Source organism: Sander lucioperca, chromosome 19, assembly GCF_008315115.2.
Source record: "Sander lucioperca isolate FBNREF2018 chromosome 19, SLUC_FBN_1.2, whole genome shotgun sequence".
NCBI classification, from domain to species: domain Eukaryota; kingdom Metazoa; phylum Chordata; class Actinopteri; order Perciformes; family Percidae; genus Sander; species Sander lucioperca.
In genome coordinates, this window is record NC_050191.1 from 19,989,124 (window position 1) to 20,008,672 (window position 19,549).

Consider the following 19,549-nt stretch of genomic DNA (forward strand, 5'->3'; position numbering starts at 1 on the left):
CAGAATTTAGGACCTGAATTTTATGTGTTGCATCTGTGTGTGTGTGTGTGTGTGTGTGTGTGTGTGTGTGTGTGTGTGTGTGTGTGTGCGTGTGTCGGTGTGTGTTGCGTTATGTCCTCCAGCCCTCAGCCCCCTCTGTGCGCCCTACATATAAAGCAGTCCAGTCTAATGTTAACACCAGCTGCTATCTGTATCTCTAATTATAGCCTCTGCAGTGCAGGCTCCCAGGGCAAGACTGGGGGTCAGGTTACTTCTTCCCACTGCACACAAACCCTCGTTTAAACTGGGCATCAAAAACAGGTTTTGACAGGACTTAAGAACTCGCATGGGGCTCGACGAGATATTTATTGCTTTATTTACTCTTCACTTTGACCTCTGTTTGACAATGTGTATATATTAGGAGGAAATATGTTTCCCCTGGAAAAAGTGTAAGAATAGTTGGAAGAATGGTTGGGAGATTCGAAAGTTTAATGTTCTGAGTACTTCATTTTTAAAGTTGTTGTCGAAGGCACAAAGTGAATAAGTTTGGTCTCCTGTTGTGTAACTGGTGCTGTTGTTGTTGTTGTTGGAGGACCCACCATCGTACTAAAGCATATACTCAATGAAACTAAATCAATGATAGCACTTCTTTAGTCACTTTACAGGTGTAAGGGAATTGACTTGATATTTTTGCAGTTGACAGTTCACATAGGTGAGGTCAGGAAGGGAATAATGAGCCTCTCAGAGGAGGAACACTGATGTAACATCAGCTGTTAGCTGCCTCTGGCTGCCTCCATCATTAAAACATGATTAATAAGCTTAAGCTTATTCTTTTCTCTTCCTCTTTTTCCTTGATCTTTTGCTCCTATATGCCCTGTTTTCTTCCACTCCACTGTCTCCCCCCTCTTTTCACTTCCACTATCTCTCTATTTTGGACCCGCAGAGGGGGCAGGGTGACTCTCAGTATGTCAACCCCTTGTCGGTCTCTCTCTCTTTCTGTTTTACTGTCTAGCAGTTAACCAGCTAGAAACTGATCAGAAACTTTGACTCTTGAACACAAACTGAATCCTTCAAGAAGACCTTTGAAATTAACAACAAAAATAAACAATCCAAAGAGCTGTATTCTGGCTTTCCTTCCATTTTCTCCTGTGGGGAAGGTTTTAGTGTATTTTTAGACCTGCTGTGATCCAGCTTAACTACAATCGCTGTACGCTTTCTGCTGCCGGATTTGAGCGTTTTCCCTCAATCGTCTTTTTCTCACAATCAACTGGGGCCAAAGAGGATTTAACGAAGGAGTTACATGCGCGTTTCTATAGTAACGGTGCATTTCCAGAGTCTTTGAAGGACTGAAGGTTATCACTAAACATCCAGCAAACTCAAAGCCCAAGGTACTGTAAAAATCCATGTCACTCTGGCTGAACTTTATAATAATGATCTGATACTGCATGCTGGAGGTCTACCTAGTTATTCCTTCTTATTCCCATTTAAAATATCTACTAAAGGTTAGCTGCTAAGGAAATACTGCCAAACTTTATTAGGTGGAAAATAGCAAATTGACAAAACTACTGAACATTTGTGTTATAATCTACATGTTAGCTACAATGTCTTTCTTTTTCTCCCTTGGGTGTGCTGTACACATTACTTAAAGGGGCGCTATGCAGTTTTGGCCATTTCTTCGCTGTTTTCTCGCTTTTTGCTCACAAGTTTCTCTATGGAGCTCCCCCTACAGCTTTGGAATACATATTTGGCAGCTCCTATGTTTATTTGTGTCTGACTCCTCGCTCGGTCAGTCTGCCGTTTCCTCTTTCTCTGTTCCTCTGACAATGCTTTCCTAGCTTTCTGCTTCTTTTTTTGCCGGCTCAGTCATGACGATAGTGTGTAAAACTCCATCGCTACCTTGTTAGCCGGTTCCTAAATAGGCGTATGTGTGCAATGTCGTGAAGCAATTCGTTACATCGCAAGACCTGATGTCACGCAACACTTCCTGACGCTGAGGCTGGTGGCTCGCCGGCCGAAAGTTGCAAGGGTGGTTTTTCCGCTCACAGGCGCTAGGGGGAAGCGAGACGACCGCCATTCAACTCAAAAAAAGTCATATAACCATTCCAGTGACTCTGAAGATGTTTAGTTAAGGTAAAATAAGCTAAAAAAAACTGCATATTTCCCCTTTAAGTCTCATTAATGTATCCTTACATGTGATTTTTTTTACTTTGTAGAATAAATAAACTGAAAACACAGTGTCATTGTAGCTGTTTCAGCGGGTTCAGACAGGATGCTGAAACTATCGCTGCGGATCGCGATGAAAGGCCCAATTGGTTAACATGGTTAACATGGGTCCAGAAAGCTTCCCAGCACTTCTGCCTCCTGTCTTCGCCTCCTGTCTGAACCTGCCGTGAGACTCAAACAGGTATGGCTGAATCTCTAATGTTTCTAGTAGAAGTAGTAGTAGTGATTCCAGCCCCTTTTCAGAGTTTTAAAAAAACTTTTATGTGGGAAAACCATGTTAAACAAAATATTAATCCATTTAATGCCACACTGTATCCTTATATTGCCACTTGCAGATATAAATTTAGCACAAAAAGTAAGGAAATTTGTGTTTGGATTATGGAGATTATTTCTCTGTGGTAACAATGTTTTTTGGCAATACATCTTATACTGTTGGAAAGCCTGTTTAGTTCCCTTTCAAAAGGTGCCCCATTTGTAAGGAACATGCATTTGTGGGATGAGCAGCAGCGCTGAGTATGTGGGTTGCGCCCATGAAAAATTTGCCAAATATTCTCTGCCAATGCCCTTCACAGTCACAGTCAGGACTGGAAAAACGAGGCTTGTCATCATTGGAGGCAATCTCAATGCAGAGAGATATAGAGATGAGATTCTGCAACCAGTGGCAATCCCATATCTCCACAGTCTGGGACCGAACTCTATCCTCCAAGATGACAACGCTCGTCCCCACAGGGTGGGGTTTATCAGAGACTACCTCCAGAATGTGGGAGTGGATGGAATGGCCTGCCAGCATTCCTGACCTCAACCCCATTGAACTCTTGTGGGATCAGCTTGGGCGTGCTGTTCGTGCCAGAATGACCAACACAACCACGTTGGCTGACTTGCGACAAATGCTGGTTGAAGAATGGGATGCCATCCCACAGCAGTGTGTGACCAGGCTGGTGACCAGCATGAGGAGGTGCCAGGCTGTTGTGGCTGTGTATGGTTCTTCCACACGCTACTGAGGCTCCTGTTTGTAAAATGAATAAATTGTTAAATTGCCAATATGTCTTGTTTCTTCAAACTTCAATCATCCAATCCACCAAACACCAAACGAGTCAATGGCATAATAAGCTGTTTGGCATTGGCAGAGATGATTTGGCAAATATTTCATGGGCGTAACCCACATACTCAGCGCTGCTGCTCATCCCACATATGCATGTTCCTTACAAATGGGGCACCATTTGAAAGGGAACTAAACAGGCTTTCCAACGGTATAAGATTCATTGCCAAAAAGCATTGTTACCACAGAGAAATAATCTACCAAACACAAATTTCCTTACTTTTTGTGCTAAGTCTACATTCTTTTTGTTATGACTACAAGCATATCAAGTGTGTACATGAGATAAAACATTTTTAAATGATCAGTTGAAAAGGTTGTTAACTCTGACATAGAAAATGTATAGAAATAGCAACATTTTTGCTCATAGACTCTTGTCTGGAACTCACTCTTCATTCTCGTACGCACCTGTTAAACCGATGGTTTCCAACCTGTTTGGCTTGTGACCTATACTGTACTTGTGCTTCCTTAACACAGATTAGGGCATGTGGGAAGGATTTATGAGCAGTCCAATCAAACACTAGCCTCATTGTTTCAGGTGAGGGATTTTTAGAGGCTTGAAGAGTTGAAAGTATTCAGTATTTCATGAGAAAGAAATGTTATATTTTTTCTTTCTTTTCCCTTATATCATCCTGGGATCTATCAGATGTGTCTTGGGATCCCCCATGTTGGGAACAACTGCATTTGAAAAAAAACTTGCTGAAAAAAAACTGTGATCTTTTGATGATCAATTACCTACGTTCTCTCTTTTTTACTTTTTTCCCTCTTCTGATAGTGCCATATGTAATTGCTCAAATGTAAGCAAGAGAAATGGTTGGCATGTAATGCCCTGCTTTCATTATCTGTGCACATAAGCTAAGAATTCTTTTATCTGCTTATTCTGTTACAAAAAAATGTAGTATGCTTCATTGCCTTTAATTTAATGCCAAGCTGATATTGTACTCTCAAGTAATGAAGAAGTATTTTTATCATCAAGAAAAAGTACCAATACTACAATACAAAAATACAAATACAAAAAATACTTGCATTCAAAATCCTACTTCGGGAGAAGTAAATAGGTACTGTAAGCAAAATGTACTTAAAGTATCAAAAGTATTTCACTGTTGTAGCTGGTCAAGGTGGAGCTCCTTTCATTACTCTATATACAGTTTGTAGTTCACAGTGGTTCCCAACCTAGGGGTCGGGCCCTCAGCAGGGTCTCAAGATAAATCTAAAGGGTCGTAACAGGAAACGAAAGAAGAAGAAAAAAGATGTGCGGCAGTAAATAGAACGGTCGTATGTGGCGTTTTTGGGAGTCTTTAGAAATCAACCTATGATGTCGTTTAGGTATAAGGATGTGTTGAATGACTCACACTCTCCACGCTGCCTTTATCACCTTTCATTTGCCCTCAAACACCAGATAGTAGCCTGCGCCCACATCATTCTAATTCTGTTCATTCCTTTGGTGTAGAGGAGGCAGCAGCAGCAGTTGGTGTCCTTGTGGTGTGTGTGTGTGTGTGTGTGTGTGTGTGTGTGTGTGAAGATAAGCTCAGCACTTAACAACAGGTGGTTTGGGTCATCAGGACGGATAAATACGTACTGCGAGGGGGAAATGTTTGCAGACTGTGACTCAAGCTACGACAGTTACTATAAACATGGGCTATGGAAGAGAACTATACTGTAATTACATGCTTTGGAGAACAGTGGCGAAGTGGATGATAGCAGCTTTTTTCTCTTCGCTCTGCTGTATAACATTCAGACTGTACTCCGACCTTCTGTCATTGGAACATCGTGACTGTTTTACCTGCTGTGGATCAATGTGTCGGCCTGACCAGCCGTTGCCAGGCCTTCGCTAGATCAATGCTCAGCACACACACACAGACACATATACAGACACACACATACACACACACATATACACACACACACACACACACACACACACACACACACACACACACACACACACTCACTCAGCTCTACTTCTGAAATGACACACGCCGGCTGTTGTTCACCAGATCAATGGTTAGCTTTCTTGAATCAGACGCACACACGATTGCACATTCGAGTGTGCGTGGGCAGAATTATGTTAAATTGATTTTGTAGTTTATCTGAATGCAGCAATAGAAAGGTCAGCCTGAGACAACCTGCTGAATCAAAACACATCAATTGTTCTCAATATACAACCATCCTGGATCACATTGTACAGTCGATGGATAGATTTTTTGTTCGTATACAAGAAATCAAAAACTAACAAAAACAGAAAGTGATGCAATACGTGTGCCATTGGACGTCAATCAAACTGTGACTTTGGAAGGCTTCTTGCCTTGGTTTCTGCCAATTAAGCAAACTGGCACTTTTTTCACATGTGAGTTTCCTTTTTGCATTGCATTGTGGGATACTGGAGGACTAAATGTTTACATATTTCAAACCTCGCTGCATTAATTTTGACCATTCTTTCTTTCTCTCTCTCTCTCTCTCTCTCTCTCTCTCTCTCTCTCTCTCTCTCTCTCTCAAGTCCCCAACTTTATGAAAGTATTGCGACAGTGAAGTCTTGTCAAAAATGAGCAGAGAAAAGTTTAGAGGCATCCATTACTGAATATCAGCTATATCACTTAATATTACTTGTGTTCTGAAGAAGGCTGAGTGATGTCAAAAATATATCAGCCATCAACTCAATCTGATAATTTAAATGTATTACCTAATCTTCTGGTCCTGTCTTGTCAAGGGGCCCTATGTCAAAATCTTGTTGTAAGACTTTATTATTTATCAGTTTATATTGTGCTCTGTAGGCCATTAACGAATAGTGTAGTTTAGTAGTCATCCACTACTCCCCAAAAGTCGACAAACAGCAATCTTGCCAATAAACATGAATGTCCACAGATGTCATGAAGTTTATGAACGTTATTTGTTTATTGAAAAACATCAATAGTGGTTGACACACAGTGGAATAAGCTGTCATAAGGACACATCTTATTAGAAAATAAGCTATAAATAGTGCAAACAAAAATTTAAAAATTAGACTACTCACCACAATGAAATGCCATAATGCAAGTGCGCAAAAAGAGAAAAATTCCCTGATAAACTGACAGTTACTCGCTGTCGCTACAGCTAACCCCAATTTGCACTCCTGGTTGGCGTTCAAGAAAATGTCCGCTGCTTTATTGCTGCTTTACCACCTTGCACTGCAATGTCTTCAGTCACACAGAACAACTATGACTTGTTTACCCTCACCGTCCACCGCTGCATATCTGATGTAATTACATGCATATCTGAGACATTGCCAATACATCATTACTACACCAAATTAAAACCACAGATGAACCATTATGCGACAATAATGCGCCCGTGTCGAATAGTAGTTTTGATGGTCAAATATTTGAATAGTCGACTATTCTGGAGTACAGTACTGGTCTCAGGGCATATAATTTAGCTGCCATGTTTAGCGTGATCCATGCTCCATCATTGATGGGAACTTGGAGGTATACATGCACAGAGGGCTGGTTGTGGGTTGATGGAGTGTTTAACCCTTGTGTTGTCTTCCAAAATTGAAAATTAACACTGTTTTTTGATGTTTTTGTCGATGCTTTTGTTGATGCTTTTGAGACCTTTTTTAAACCTTTTTGTCACTTAAATGCAACACTAACACCAACTTGTTACCACAAGTTTTACACTTCTTCTTGGAATTTATGGTTAACAAACCTCATTTATATGAACTTATACCTCATTTTTGAGTTACAAAAGCAGAAATTATAAATTATTTGGACTAATAGTTAAGATCAGAAGATGTTGAGTGGATAATCACTGACTGGTATATGTCAAAGTTTAGCCAGGATATTGTTTTGAAACCATCAAAACATTTTTTTTCAAATGCTACAAAATTTAATAGAGGACCCAAAATGTTATGAAGGTAATCATTGATTTTACCTGAAGAACCATCCATGTTATTTTGGGGCAATTTGGTTCAAAGGAAACCCATATTTCTGTATTAAAAAACGTTGAAAACGGGTCAAATTTGACCCAAGGACAGGGGATAGGGGCCCAACATCGACGTTTTGCCATAGGGCCCTCTAACAGGTTAATCCAGCCAAGCCAAAGTACTCTTGCTTTTTGCATCTAGCTCTTATACTTGTTTCTGCATTCACTGTTTAATAGTCTTGTGCAGTCAAGCACACTGCCTGGGTTTGAGTGCACAGGCTACATAATAGGCTATAATATGGGCAATTTACTTATTGAAGCATTGAGAGTAAGTCTGTATAAGTATAATGAGGAGCGAGGGGGACATTGTCACCAATCTACACTCGGCTATTAATTGACAGTGAAGATGAGAACCATTAGAGGCCAAACCGCCACCTAATTGTGTCAACGAGATTGTCATAATGGCTGGTGTTAAATGCCTCAGCTGGACCAGCACAGAGCACACAGGACTCACGTGGATCTGCATTCTTAAGGGCCTCATTAATAATATCGAGAAGGGCATATATATCAGTCCCTATTTGAATTAAAATCTCCACAACAGTGTAGCTATCACTTTGTATATGCAGATAAGCTGTGTGTGAGGCAGGCAGAGTAACTGAAGGAAAAATAAATCATCTCAGGCGTTTGTCGCAGCAGGCCGTATAATGAACACAAACAACCTAACGCAGGCACATAATCATGTTATGGCACACGGCCCCGCCGCCATACAATGATGAAAACTTTCTTTGGAGAACTGACTTATCTTGTAGAGCAGATTTTTCAAAGTGAGATGGAAATTAATCTCCTCATCACCTCGGGTATCTCTGTCTGTCTGTCACTCTCTCTTTCTCTCTTTCTCTTCATATCGCTCATCCTTTTCGTCACGCAAAGAAAAACATACTTGAATTATTCACTGAGCACAGCTGCTGTGTGCATTAATCAAAAAGACATGCTAAGATGAGTTCAACAGACAGGCATGTTGTACATACTATAGATGCCAATCACATTAAACACAGATTAAAGTTACACAAATTGGGTTTAGTGGTGAATCTGGTGGGAAGATATCAATATCAGGACATTAGTATCAATACCACCATTGGCTGTAACCTTGTGTTTTCATACCAAAGGCCTCACGGCAGAGTAGATCTTCCAACCCCACAATTTCTCTAATTCATTTTGAATTTCTTTTTCAACAGGTTTTTAATGCTAATTGTCTTCCCATGTGTCCTTGGGCAACAGAAATCTACCACCAATGGCAGACAATCTGTTGCATCTCTTTTTAATCATAATCTTCTAAATCAGATGCTATTTGTATTGCCGTCTAATTACTATAGATGTTCATAAATACTGACAATTTTAATAGTGAGATTGGCAATTTTGAACTTGAACTTGGAAAACTTAGAGACTTTGGAGAACTCAGAGAACAGTCATAGTGACAGACAAACAGAAAATGATCCACCGACTATGTAGGTCCTGTCAGCTCTATGTAGGGCTGGGCGATATGGAGAAAATCAAATATCATGATATTTTTGACCAAATACCTCGATATCGATACTGCAACGATATTGTAGTGTTGACTATTGGTGCTTTCACAAAATATTTACACAATGAGATTTTTGATAAATAATCATCAGTAATGTGGATATAATGACTAAGTGGGTAAAGTTAAATAATAGAACACTTACAACAGTCTGGTAAGTTCAGAAAACGATATCACTTTACTGTAATGCAGCCTTTAAAACCAGGAAAAGACAACTTATGCCATATTACGATATCCAAAATCTAAGACGATATCTAGTCATATATCACGATATCGATATAATATCGATATATTACCCAGCTCTAGCTCTACGTAGCTTTTTTAGTGTCGCTCCAATCATTGCTTTGGTTTTCAGGTTGGCAACTTAACTGTTTTGGTTAGCTCCCACCACAGCAGGCAGTTGTTTTCAGCAAAAAAACTGAATGCTGTTTGGTTGCTATGCATGTGCTAGATGTCTAAGTTCACCATATCAAGTTTAAAGGTGATAATATGTCAAAGTTGTGTTTCCAGCTTTTTATTGCTGCCCCCTGATGACCAAAAAAAATCAGTGAATGCATGTTTAAAGGGGTGCTCCCCCAATTTTGGACTTGGAGACTAGAAGAAAAGAGAGCCTAACCGAAGAAAAAAAAATGGAGATCAAAAGAAGCATTCTGGGTACAGAGGTTTTGGCTTTTTGTCATTCTCTTTTAAATCACACTTTAGTGAAATACTAAATTATGACTTTAAAAATGTTAATCAAAACAGCAATTTATAATTCTAATCCAATTACTCTAATTTGCTTAAATTAGCTTTTAGCTATGTTAGCTAATTAGCTAATATTTGTGTGATGTCATCTCTCTTTATTAGCAGAGACAGACTTTTTTTGGGTTTCAACTCAATATAGCATTTTCTTTTGGCATTTTTAATGTGGTTTGAAAGCAGACAATTTTCTTCAGTCATCCAAAATCTGTGCCTCCTCCACTTTTCTTTATGCCCGTCTTCCTTGCTCTCTTCCTTATCTTCCTTTCTTTTTCGTAATCATGTCCTGCTGTTTCAAACTTCCCTCTCTCTCTCTCTCTCTCTCTCTCTCTCTCTCTCTCTCTCCCTCTCTCTCTCTCTCTCTCTCTCTCTCCCTCTCTCTCCCTCTCTCTCTCTCTCTCTCTCTCTCTCTCTCTCTCTCTGCCCCGACCCCTCTTCCTGTCCTCAGCTCTCTTCACCAATGAGCAGTCAAACCAACGGCAGGGAGGCGGTCCCTCCAGCTCGGACCAATCACAAGACATTTTTGGATGATGTCATTTTGACCTTTAGTTCACCGATGGCCTGGCTGCTGGTTGTGGCTCTGGTCATCACATGGTCGGGAGTTGCCATTGTTCTTTTTGATTTGCTCGACTATAAAACTCTGACAGGTAACGACTCATTGTTGATTATTTCAGTTTTTATTGTCATTTTAATCTTGTAATAGATTATTTGCATTTCAAGTGAAGGTTTGCTATCAATTTTACCATTCAACGATGATTATAATTCCATCATAATGTGATTGTAATGTGCTTGTAATGTTTTATTATACCTAATGACACTTTCCTTCAACTCATTTATACCCATTCTTCACATATCATATATTAAACATCCACATTGCATTTGAGCATTTTTCAACAACCTTTCAGGCATTTTTGAAGCAGACTTCAAAAGTGGACATGCTCTAATCAAGGTCGTCATTTTCAACGTCCGTGTGTCGAGTTAGGGGAAACACACGGCATCTTATTTTTCTTTTCAGCACATTTTAATAATGACATTGTGGTGCTGGTTGTATTTAAAGTGGTGCGTTGTGTGTTTTCCTTCACTTGACAGACGGACGAATTAAAAATGACACACTGTTTTTAGACTTATCACACTCACATCTTCACCTAGACTCTAAAATGAATTAGCCAGTTGATAGTTTATGTACAAGTGTAGAAATACAGCTGTGTACATACTGAGGTCTATCCACTCCCTCTCATTTTCAGTGTCATCACTGGTAGAATGGATTGAAAGGGCACTTCCTGTTGTTAACATGCATACTAATAACACAGTCACAGGGAGTTATCAGTCATTTAAAAAAATAGATAAATGTAGTTATCTAATTTAAAGTTACGATTTCTCTGGACATGTACTTATTTAAAATGACATACATTGCCTGCTGCACTACAAAAATGAGAGCAGCTTAGTTTCCTCATAAACAGTATTTCTAATCTTATCTCCAAGCTCGTAAGTTAATTGTCTTGAGTAATCAAGTTTCGTGTTCTGTGATCACACTTAATTCCTTCATTGTCATGAGATAACAGAAAATAAATTTCCCTGAGAACGCAACTGTGTTACCGATTGATTAAAGTAAATGCGGCAGTCAAGATCTGCTTCAAACATTTTCCGTTCTGCTTAAGACTGCCTACTCACTGGCATCATGATCAGGCTTACAAGGCTCTGCTCACCCATTCATTTATATCTTGAGATAAAGAGAAACGTCTGATTGCAGCATAACAGGAGAAATCAACAGAGAGAACAAACGTGCCGCTCTCTTCAGCATGCATTTTGTTCAGCAGCACAAAATCTGGGATGCTAACTAAGTTGATTGTCAGTTCTCCAGTTTAGAATGCCAAAATAAAGAAAGCGGAAGGTGAGGGACATCCAACCTAAAATGAGGGACATCTGGCAAAACCTGGGGCGTAGCACACAATTCTGGGCCCTGTAGAAGGGTTCTACTCCTCACATGAGGGCCCTGGGTACTCAATCCCATTTCCACCCCCAGTGTGTGACACCCCTGGGTGGAACCACCGGCGGCACTGGAACAATAACCGTACATAAAATGTCGTTGATATAGACTATTCGGCACTAAATCTAGAAGAATATAGACAGCGTTCAATCGCTAGACACAATTATTTGCCGGCGTGTCAGATAGAAAATGTGAAAATTTACAGTATGGGGGAAAAAAAGGTTTTCAACAATGAATTAATGTATATTTTTATATAAATTAAGCTTTTTTTCAAGGACATTCCTACTTTCTCTATATTTTGTAACAAATTCCATTGCTCTATTGTTGGAAATGATTGTAAAATAAAGCATTAGCTTGTAGTCACATAAGCATAATGGTAAAGCATTAGCATTTAGTGATCTAAACAGACCGAACACACAAAGGTCAAACTGCCTCCGATCTTCCAACCACACAACAAGAAATCAATCCCTTTTATTTTTTGTGAATTCCAGTGTGTGGTTAATTTACCGTGATAATGACCTCTCTATCAATTCTACTGCTCCTATATCACCCCCACCACTACTACACATCAACATGTAGGCTATTTGGACTATCCTACAGTGTAAGGATAGTCCTGCCTCACACATCCAACACACCCATCTTTAACTCCTCTCCTCACTCTCCTCCTTCCTTCAACCCCACCCTTCACCTCTTCTCCATCCTCATGCTGTCAATCACCTGCCATCCCATCCAAAGAGTACACATCATACTGTGACGACCCCGTGTGTTTATCTTCTGGTAAAAACAACAACAGCAAAACCACTAACAGTTTGACTGCACTGCTTGCTTGTACTACAGCGTTGCTTGCCCCAGACCAGGGATGATAAAGTTATACATGATCCTTGTCTAGTATGTGTCCAGTATTTCAAACACGAGCCTCTGTTTGTAACATTTTGAAGGGTAAATCAACACTAAAGCAGCACATATAGCCTGGTGCTCTCTATTGGTTGAAACGTATCACCAGCGCATGTTTTCCACCAGCTGTCAACTTGCTAACTTACACTACTGTCCCGTTACTTACAATAAGTCCAAATGCTAAATGTCAGTTAGCAAGTCAGTTACAGTAGCAAGCTCATTAGCTCAGTAGATGCATTTTGTACCTTTGACTGCTGTCTCATAACCATCTGCAAACCTTTTCCCTTTTGTGGAGCAATGCTACGATAAAAGAGGGTTTAATTAAACTCAGTGGTGCAACACAGTTAATAAGCTACGATAGCTTTCTCGATTCTCGATTTTGGACTCTCCAGCTCTCCGTTCTGTCAAAGGTTAGCGTTGTCAAGACGGCTTGGTTTTAGGAATATATGTGGCTAGCTTACCCGCTGTGCTAGCTAGTCTTCAGGGATGATTTACCCTTTGAGCATTGTTTCCTGATGTAAAACTTTTGTTAACTTAGTTACTGACATGTTTGTTCTTGTCTGCTGTGAAAATGCAAACTGTTTATAAGCCAGATGGATGGCATATTAAAGGAAAAAAGAGAGCGATGTCTGACATATTCCTCAAAAATCTCCCATAGGTTCACAATTGGGTAAATTGCCATCTGTGTGACCGATCCATTTCACTCATTTATTCAGGTTTTCCTTTAATTTGTCAGCAGTCTGTGTATTCTCCATCGCTGTCTTTAGGTGCATGACAACTCAAAACATGTGTCTGCATTACTAGTGGGAAATTGCATGTAGGCTACATCTGTGTTTCCTCTACCTGCTACATGACTAAGAAGCTGTGTGATAGACAGGCTTAAAATAGACATAGGTATTGGGTTACGACTATTGCGTCTAATGACGACATAAATCTCTCGGCCTGTTGGGATTAAGTCCCTCAATGGCATTTTATTTATTTCGTGCAGAGATATCAACACAATTACAACTCTTTTCTCTAAGTCTATGAGAGTAAGACACGTTTCTCCCAGGGCTAAGGATAGTGCTGAGCTGAGGAGTAAATGCCCACAAAAAGCAAAGCATCCCCTGCACATTATAGTTATCTTCCATTTTCTGAAGCAAATATGCAAGTTGACAATGACAAAATGCTGGGCTGCATTTTTAATCACAAGGCTTTTCTTCCATCATGACATTTCAATAAAGGCCAGTGTGTGTAAATGAAACGGCAAGGAGACATTCTCGGACAATAAAGAAGTGCAATTCTCCCTGTTGTGAAATAGCTTGTGTGTATATGTGTGTGTGTGTGTGTGTGTGTGTGTGTGTGTGTGTGTGTGTGTGTGTGTGTGTGTGTGTGTGTGTGTGTGTGTGGAGAAAGAGTAAGAGAATAGACTACCTAGCATCAGAAAACAATAGAAATGGGGAGACAGAGACACACACACTAGGCATATAGGATAATTGAATGTTTAATCAGTCATCTCATCAAACTCCTGTTCCTTCTTTATCTGACAGAGAGGCATGAGGCAACTTCTTACATAATGTATGTGATTATTCTAAAATGGGAACCTACTTAGATTGAGACAGATGGAAATGTTACAACCATCCAGTGTTTATTTACTCCAAAACAAGCAAACAAAACTCTGTATCATTTAGCTTTTCTTGTCTAGCTCAGATGCATCTCTTCCAGCTACTTTATGCTCTTTTCTTCTGAGAGGTTTTTCAGAAGCACCACTGGGTTTTTTTGTTTTTATCTCTGCGGCACAATTTGTATTTTTAATCTCTTTTCTTTGTGTTTTATCATTTTGATGTGGCTGCTAAACTGCACCAAAATAAAAGGTAGAGAGAAGTAGGCAGACGAAAAAGAGACACAGGATGAGATCATGGAATAAGACTGAGACAGAAAATAGATTTAAAGAAAGAAGAGAGAAGAAGATACATGAATAAGAGAGATAAACAAAAGAGGACAGAAGGTAGAAAGGTAAAGCGGAAGAGAGACTGAATGAATAAGTAACGGCAATGAAAGGACAACAGAGAGTTAGCGGGGGGGAAATGCTGGCCTTCTATTCCTGGTCTCTCTGTCTGGAGTGCCAATCAAAAGAAATGTCAGTGCATTAATCAGCTGTTTATGAGGATCATTTATACGACTCCTCCACACTGTGCAACAAACAGGCACAAAGCTTCTTCCACCTGGGAGAGGGAATATAAAAAAGATAGATTAATGAGAGCAGCCGCTGGGACAAAGCTGTTGTGAATAGCAAAGAAGTGTCCATGTAGAAAAATAAAATAATCATAATAGTTTTAGGTATAATTGTGTAGCTTGGCTTTGAAATGCCTCCTTAAAGATGCAGTAGGTAAGACTTATAAAACTAACTTTCTGTCATATTTGCTGAAACTGACCCTATGTTCAAGTAGAACTACATGAAGCAGGTAATAAAAAAAAAAAAAATCCGGCTCCTCTGGCACCACCTACAGCCTGTAGTGCGATTTGCAAAAATCCACAGCTCGCTGTTCAGATGCACCAATTAGGGCCAGGGGGGGGGTGTCTAACTGCATGTCAATCACTGCTCATGCACACGCATTCATTCTCCCTTGTGGGGGGAGGGGCTTAGGAGACGTTCTGGGCTTTAGCAGAAAGGGGGGAGGGACTGAAAAGTTGTTGACCTTCACATTTTTTGGCTAAGTCCTGGATCTTCACAATCCTACCTACAGCACCTTTAACCATTGAACCCTGACCTTACCCACTGTCCCTTTATAAAGGATTCACAAGTTGTAGTTGACAGCTGTATTACTAATTAATAAAGCATTTATTAATGCTGTAAAGATCAGTCATAAGCCATTAAAAAGGAAGAATATTTGGGTTTATTTTAAAAAATCTCCATACCTGGTTAGCCATTGATTGTAAAGTTATTAATTAGGGCCCGAGCGCCGACAGCGGCGAAGGCCCTATTGAAACTGAAGGAATTATTATTATTTTCCCGGCAAATGAATTGGCTTTTTGAGGGGCTTAACATATTCAAAAACTCACCAAATTTGGCAGTCGCATCAAGTCTGGTGAAAATTTACGTATTTTAAGGGTTTCGGGAATATGCGCGCAAAAATGGCTCGCTAGCGCCGCCTACAATGTTAAAAAAATTGAGCCCCTGCAGTGCGTTTAACGTAGACTCACGAAACTTGGTACACATATGTATCATATCAGGATGTACAAAAAACGTAATTGAAGCCATACCCTAAGCCCAACAGGAAGTCCGCCATTTTGATTTCAAAGTTCGAAATTAGTGCGATTTTGGCCATTTCCACATGTCGTACTTTAACGAACTCCTCCTAGAGATTTCATCCGATCAACTTCAAATTCGGTCTGTGCCATCTTAAGACATTAAAGATGAAAAGTTGTTAAAAGAAAAACTTTTCGTCATAGGGCATGGCCGTGGCGGGGCGGCCATTTTGTGCGTTTCGCCGCCGAAACAGGAAGTGGGTGTAACTCGAGTGTACATTGTCCGATTGGCTCGAAACTTTTCAGGATTCATAAGAGTCCAACCCTGAGGACAAATAAAGGCCGATATTTACTTAAAGTCATAGCGCCCCCTAGTGGCAACAGGAAGTAGGCCTAAAAGTCAAGGTGCTATACTTTAACGAACTCCTCCTAGAGATTTCATCCGATGTACTTCAAACTTGGTCTCTATCATCCCAACATCTTAAAGATGAAAAGTTATTAAAAGAAAAACTTTTCGTCTGACGGTGTGGGCGTGGCGTGGCGGCCATTTTGAGTGTTGAGCGATGAACAAATAAATTGTTGTAACTTGAGTGTACGTTGTCGTATCTGCCCGAAAATTCTCAAGATTGACAAGGGTCCAGGCCTGAGGACACCTACAGGCCATATTTGACTTTTGGTCATAGCGCCCCCCGCTGGCAACAGGAAATGCGCCTTATATGACAAACATCATCCGATTTACATGAAACTTAGAATGTGTGGTCTACATGTGATAATGAGCCGGCCCCTATAATATAACCACGCCCACTTACGCAGGCCACGCCCCCTTTCATAACATTTGTACCGTTTAAGGTAGAGTCTTGTGTGAGGTGTCATTGAACTCAGCAGAGAGTTCCTTCTTCATTGGTGATGGTATGGCCCGCCCCCTATGCTTAAGCCACGCCCCCTTTCATAACATTTGAACCGTTTAAGGTTGACCATTGTGTGAGGTATTAATGAAATCAGCAGGGAGTTCCTTCTTCATTGGTGATGGTTTGGCCCGCCCCCCTATAATTTAGCCACACCCCTTTTCAAATCAAATGAACTGTATGACGAGTCTTGTGTGAGGTATCGTTGAACTCGGCAGGGAGTTCCCTTTTCATTGATGACGATTTGCGGCGTCTGAGTGCTGCGCAAATGCATGGTCACAAGGAGCAGCGTCCGCCGGTAACCCCGACATGCGCGAGGGCCCGTCCATCGCTGCTTGCAGCTTTAATTAATTGTTAGGTTAACTTTTGAAGACAGCATTGAGTCTGCAGTTGTTAATGGTGTTCTAGGTCATCAATCAGCATTACAGGTTTCAACCACAAAGCATTTGTAATTATAAAAGTTATTAAGTTAATGAATAATTTGTATAATTAGCCATTAAGTCTGCACTTTTAAATTTTAATAATTGGTATAGCTGCTGGGGGAGGAAGAATACAAACCTGGCAACCCAAAATCCATTCTTAATATTGTCTTACAACTGATTTATAAAGCATTTACATTTTTAATTAATCATTAATAAAGGTATTATTTCCAACTTATAAACCTTTACAAAGGGTGTGAGTTATTAGAAATAGTGTTTTTTGGCAAGTGTTTGAGGTCGCAATATCAGACTACTGAATTGGAAACCAAAAGTTATATAGAAATGCTGCTAAAAACTTGTTTAAAAAAGTTGTTGCCGTTTCTTGCTGTGTTCTCATCCAGCATGTCCTCCGCATCATCAAGAGATACAGTACAGTAAGTTCTAACATATTCTGTAAGTTGGAGTGTGTTTTGTGTGTGATTTTTTTTATTCCTTTTTTTTATCATGTTTGCTATAATAACAACAGCAAAACAATACATCTAAAGCTGTAGGTGGCTGCGAATGATTGAAAATATGAAGATTGTTCTTCTGTGTGACTTTATCTATCTTTATGGATTCTCTCGCCTGTGTGTCTTTTCCCTCTTTGTATCTTTTTCTTTGTCTCTCTTCAAGCTGTACTCTACACTTCCCATCATGATGTCTCTGAAAACATCGTGTGTCTCTCCCCCTCAGGTCTCCCTCCTCCGTCTGCCATCGCTAAGAGAGGTTTGAAGGCTAGAGGCAAGCAGAGAACCGTCATCACATTCACGCTTTACTTTCTCGAGTTAAATTTTGCTCGTTAAAATATCTTCTATCTAAATATTTCATTATGTCCCACTATACTCTGATTTACAACATATTTGTTTTTTGGTTTTCTGAGCTATTGTTCTATTTCTTTATTCCTTTTAGGTGGTTTTCGTCCAATAAAATCAAGCCCTGCTGGAGTCCCAGTTGATGTCACAGCTCAGGAGAGCACCGATTGGTTGGAGATGATATGGACTTTTGCAGCCAGTTTGGTAGCTCCTGATGAGGAGGAGGAAGGTATTCACCAGCTAACTGAAACCATCACATGTAAGAAAACATCCCCTCATACTAATTAACCATTTCATGACAAAGACGATTCATAACTAAGATTGTGAATAAGATGCTTATCTCCCTGACATCTTATTTGAGACATAGCATTTACATGCACCAAATAATGCATGAAACATTTTAATAGTCTGAATTAGGACTGTTAATCAGCATGGAAATGTATTGAAAAGCAAATGATATGCCCATCATTATAATCCAGGCCGTGCAGATAGATGATGGCGCTGTCAGAGCGTAATCACTCACTGACTAACAGTTATAATGAATATGACACCCTTTTAACCCGCTAAATTGTGGAAATATATTAGGCATAAAAATAAATTTCCAGTCTTATCTTCTTCATTCAATTATCAGAACCAACGGCCCATTAAAAATACTGCTAACTGTAGCGAAAACTTGAACTGGAGCGCTAATGTTGTTCACAATGCTTTAACAACACCTAATAGCTCTTATTCAGATTGAGTAGTAGAAAGATATGTTAGTCACAGTTATTTTAAACACAAGAAACTGTTCATTTACAGAGGTACAAGGTCAAAACAACAGAAGAAAAGACAGAAGATAAGATCATTATGTTATGCAGGCAGCTTAATAGTAGTTATTGCTTTCTACAGGTTTGGGGTTTAATATTCATACCTGCAATAACTGGGACTGATGCACACGCCATTTTCTGTTCTGAACTTCAGCTTTCCACTCCGAGGAGCTCTGAACAAGAGGAGCGTGGACGGAGGACAAGAATTGACGAGTACTGTATGAAGAGCCGGAGAAAGGAAGAGAGAGCCAAACGAGAGGAGTGTCTGACTGAAGTGGAAAGGAGGATGTAAAGAACCGGAGGAAGAAGAGAATGTACAGTTTGTCACAGTTATGTTTCTTTATGTCTGTCGTTGTTAACTGGAATGTGATCAATAAAAACTAACCATTTAAAAACGTAGCTTTGGTTTCTATCTGAGTGTAACACCATTATGGTCTCCATATCTGTTTTCTGCACACGGTTTCGGGATTTGCTTTAAAAAAAAAAGAGTACTCATCTTTTAAATCAACAGTGTGATAATAATGCACATTACAATGTTCCTCTACGTTCTTTATACTTTTAACGAGCTGCATCCTGCACTACTGTGGAGCCCTGAAACTAACAAAATATCAAAAGAAATGTAAAAGATAAGTCAATTCTATTGTTAGTTAGATGATTAAAAAAAGAAAGATACATCTTTATGTTTATCTTTTTTTCTTTACTAATCCGTTAATAAAAATAAATTGAAGCTTGATTGATTTCAGTCTTGTTTTTTGTTTTGTTTTTATCTTTCTCAGGCTCATTTTTTACACTCATTTTCCCAATGGGATATGAGTTCAAAAGAAACATAAATCATTATTTAGAATCAGTAATAACCATTATTTTTTTCTTTTTACACACCACTTTTAATTATTTTAATAACAATAGTATTCATTAACGTAATACTTTGTATACAGTTACACTTTTTG

General features: G+C 39.6%; 1 protein-coding gene across 9 annotated transcripts; it reads left to right on the top strand.

The window, feature by feature from the left end:
• Positions 1-901: 901 nt before the first annotated feature.
• Positions 902-19,258, top strand: trdn (triadin). Of its 9 annotated transcripts, none has more exons than XM_035995553.1 (6): positions 902-1,367; positions 9,961-10,159; positions 12,235-12,276; positions 17,618-17,725; positions 17,894-18,025; positions 18,757-19,258. In XM_035995553.1, exons 2-6 carry the CDS (start codon positions 9,973-9,975, stop codon positions 18,777-18,779), a joined length of 492 nt encoding a protein of 163 aa, XP_035851446.1. In that variant the 5' UTR covers positions 902-1,367; positions 9,961-9,972; the 3' UTR covers positions 18,780-19,258. The 9 variants fall into 9 exon arrangements, with proteins under 9 accessions (XP_035851446.1, XP_035851444.1, XP_035851451.1 ...); XM_035995551.1 differs by having other exon boundaries at positions 905-1,281; positions 17,894-18,055; XM_035995555.1 differs by having other exon boundaries at positions 907-1,367; positions 17,678-17,725.
• The last annotated feature ends 291 nt before the right edge of the window (positions 19,259-19,549 follow it).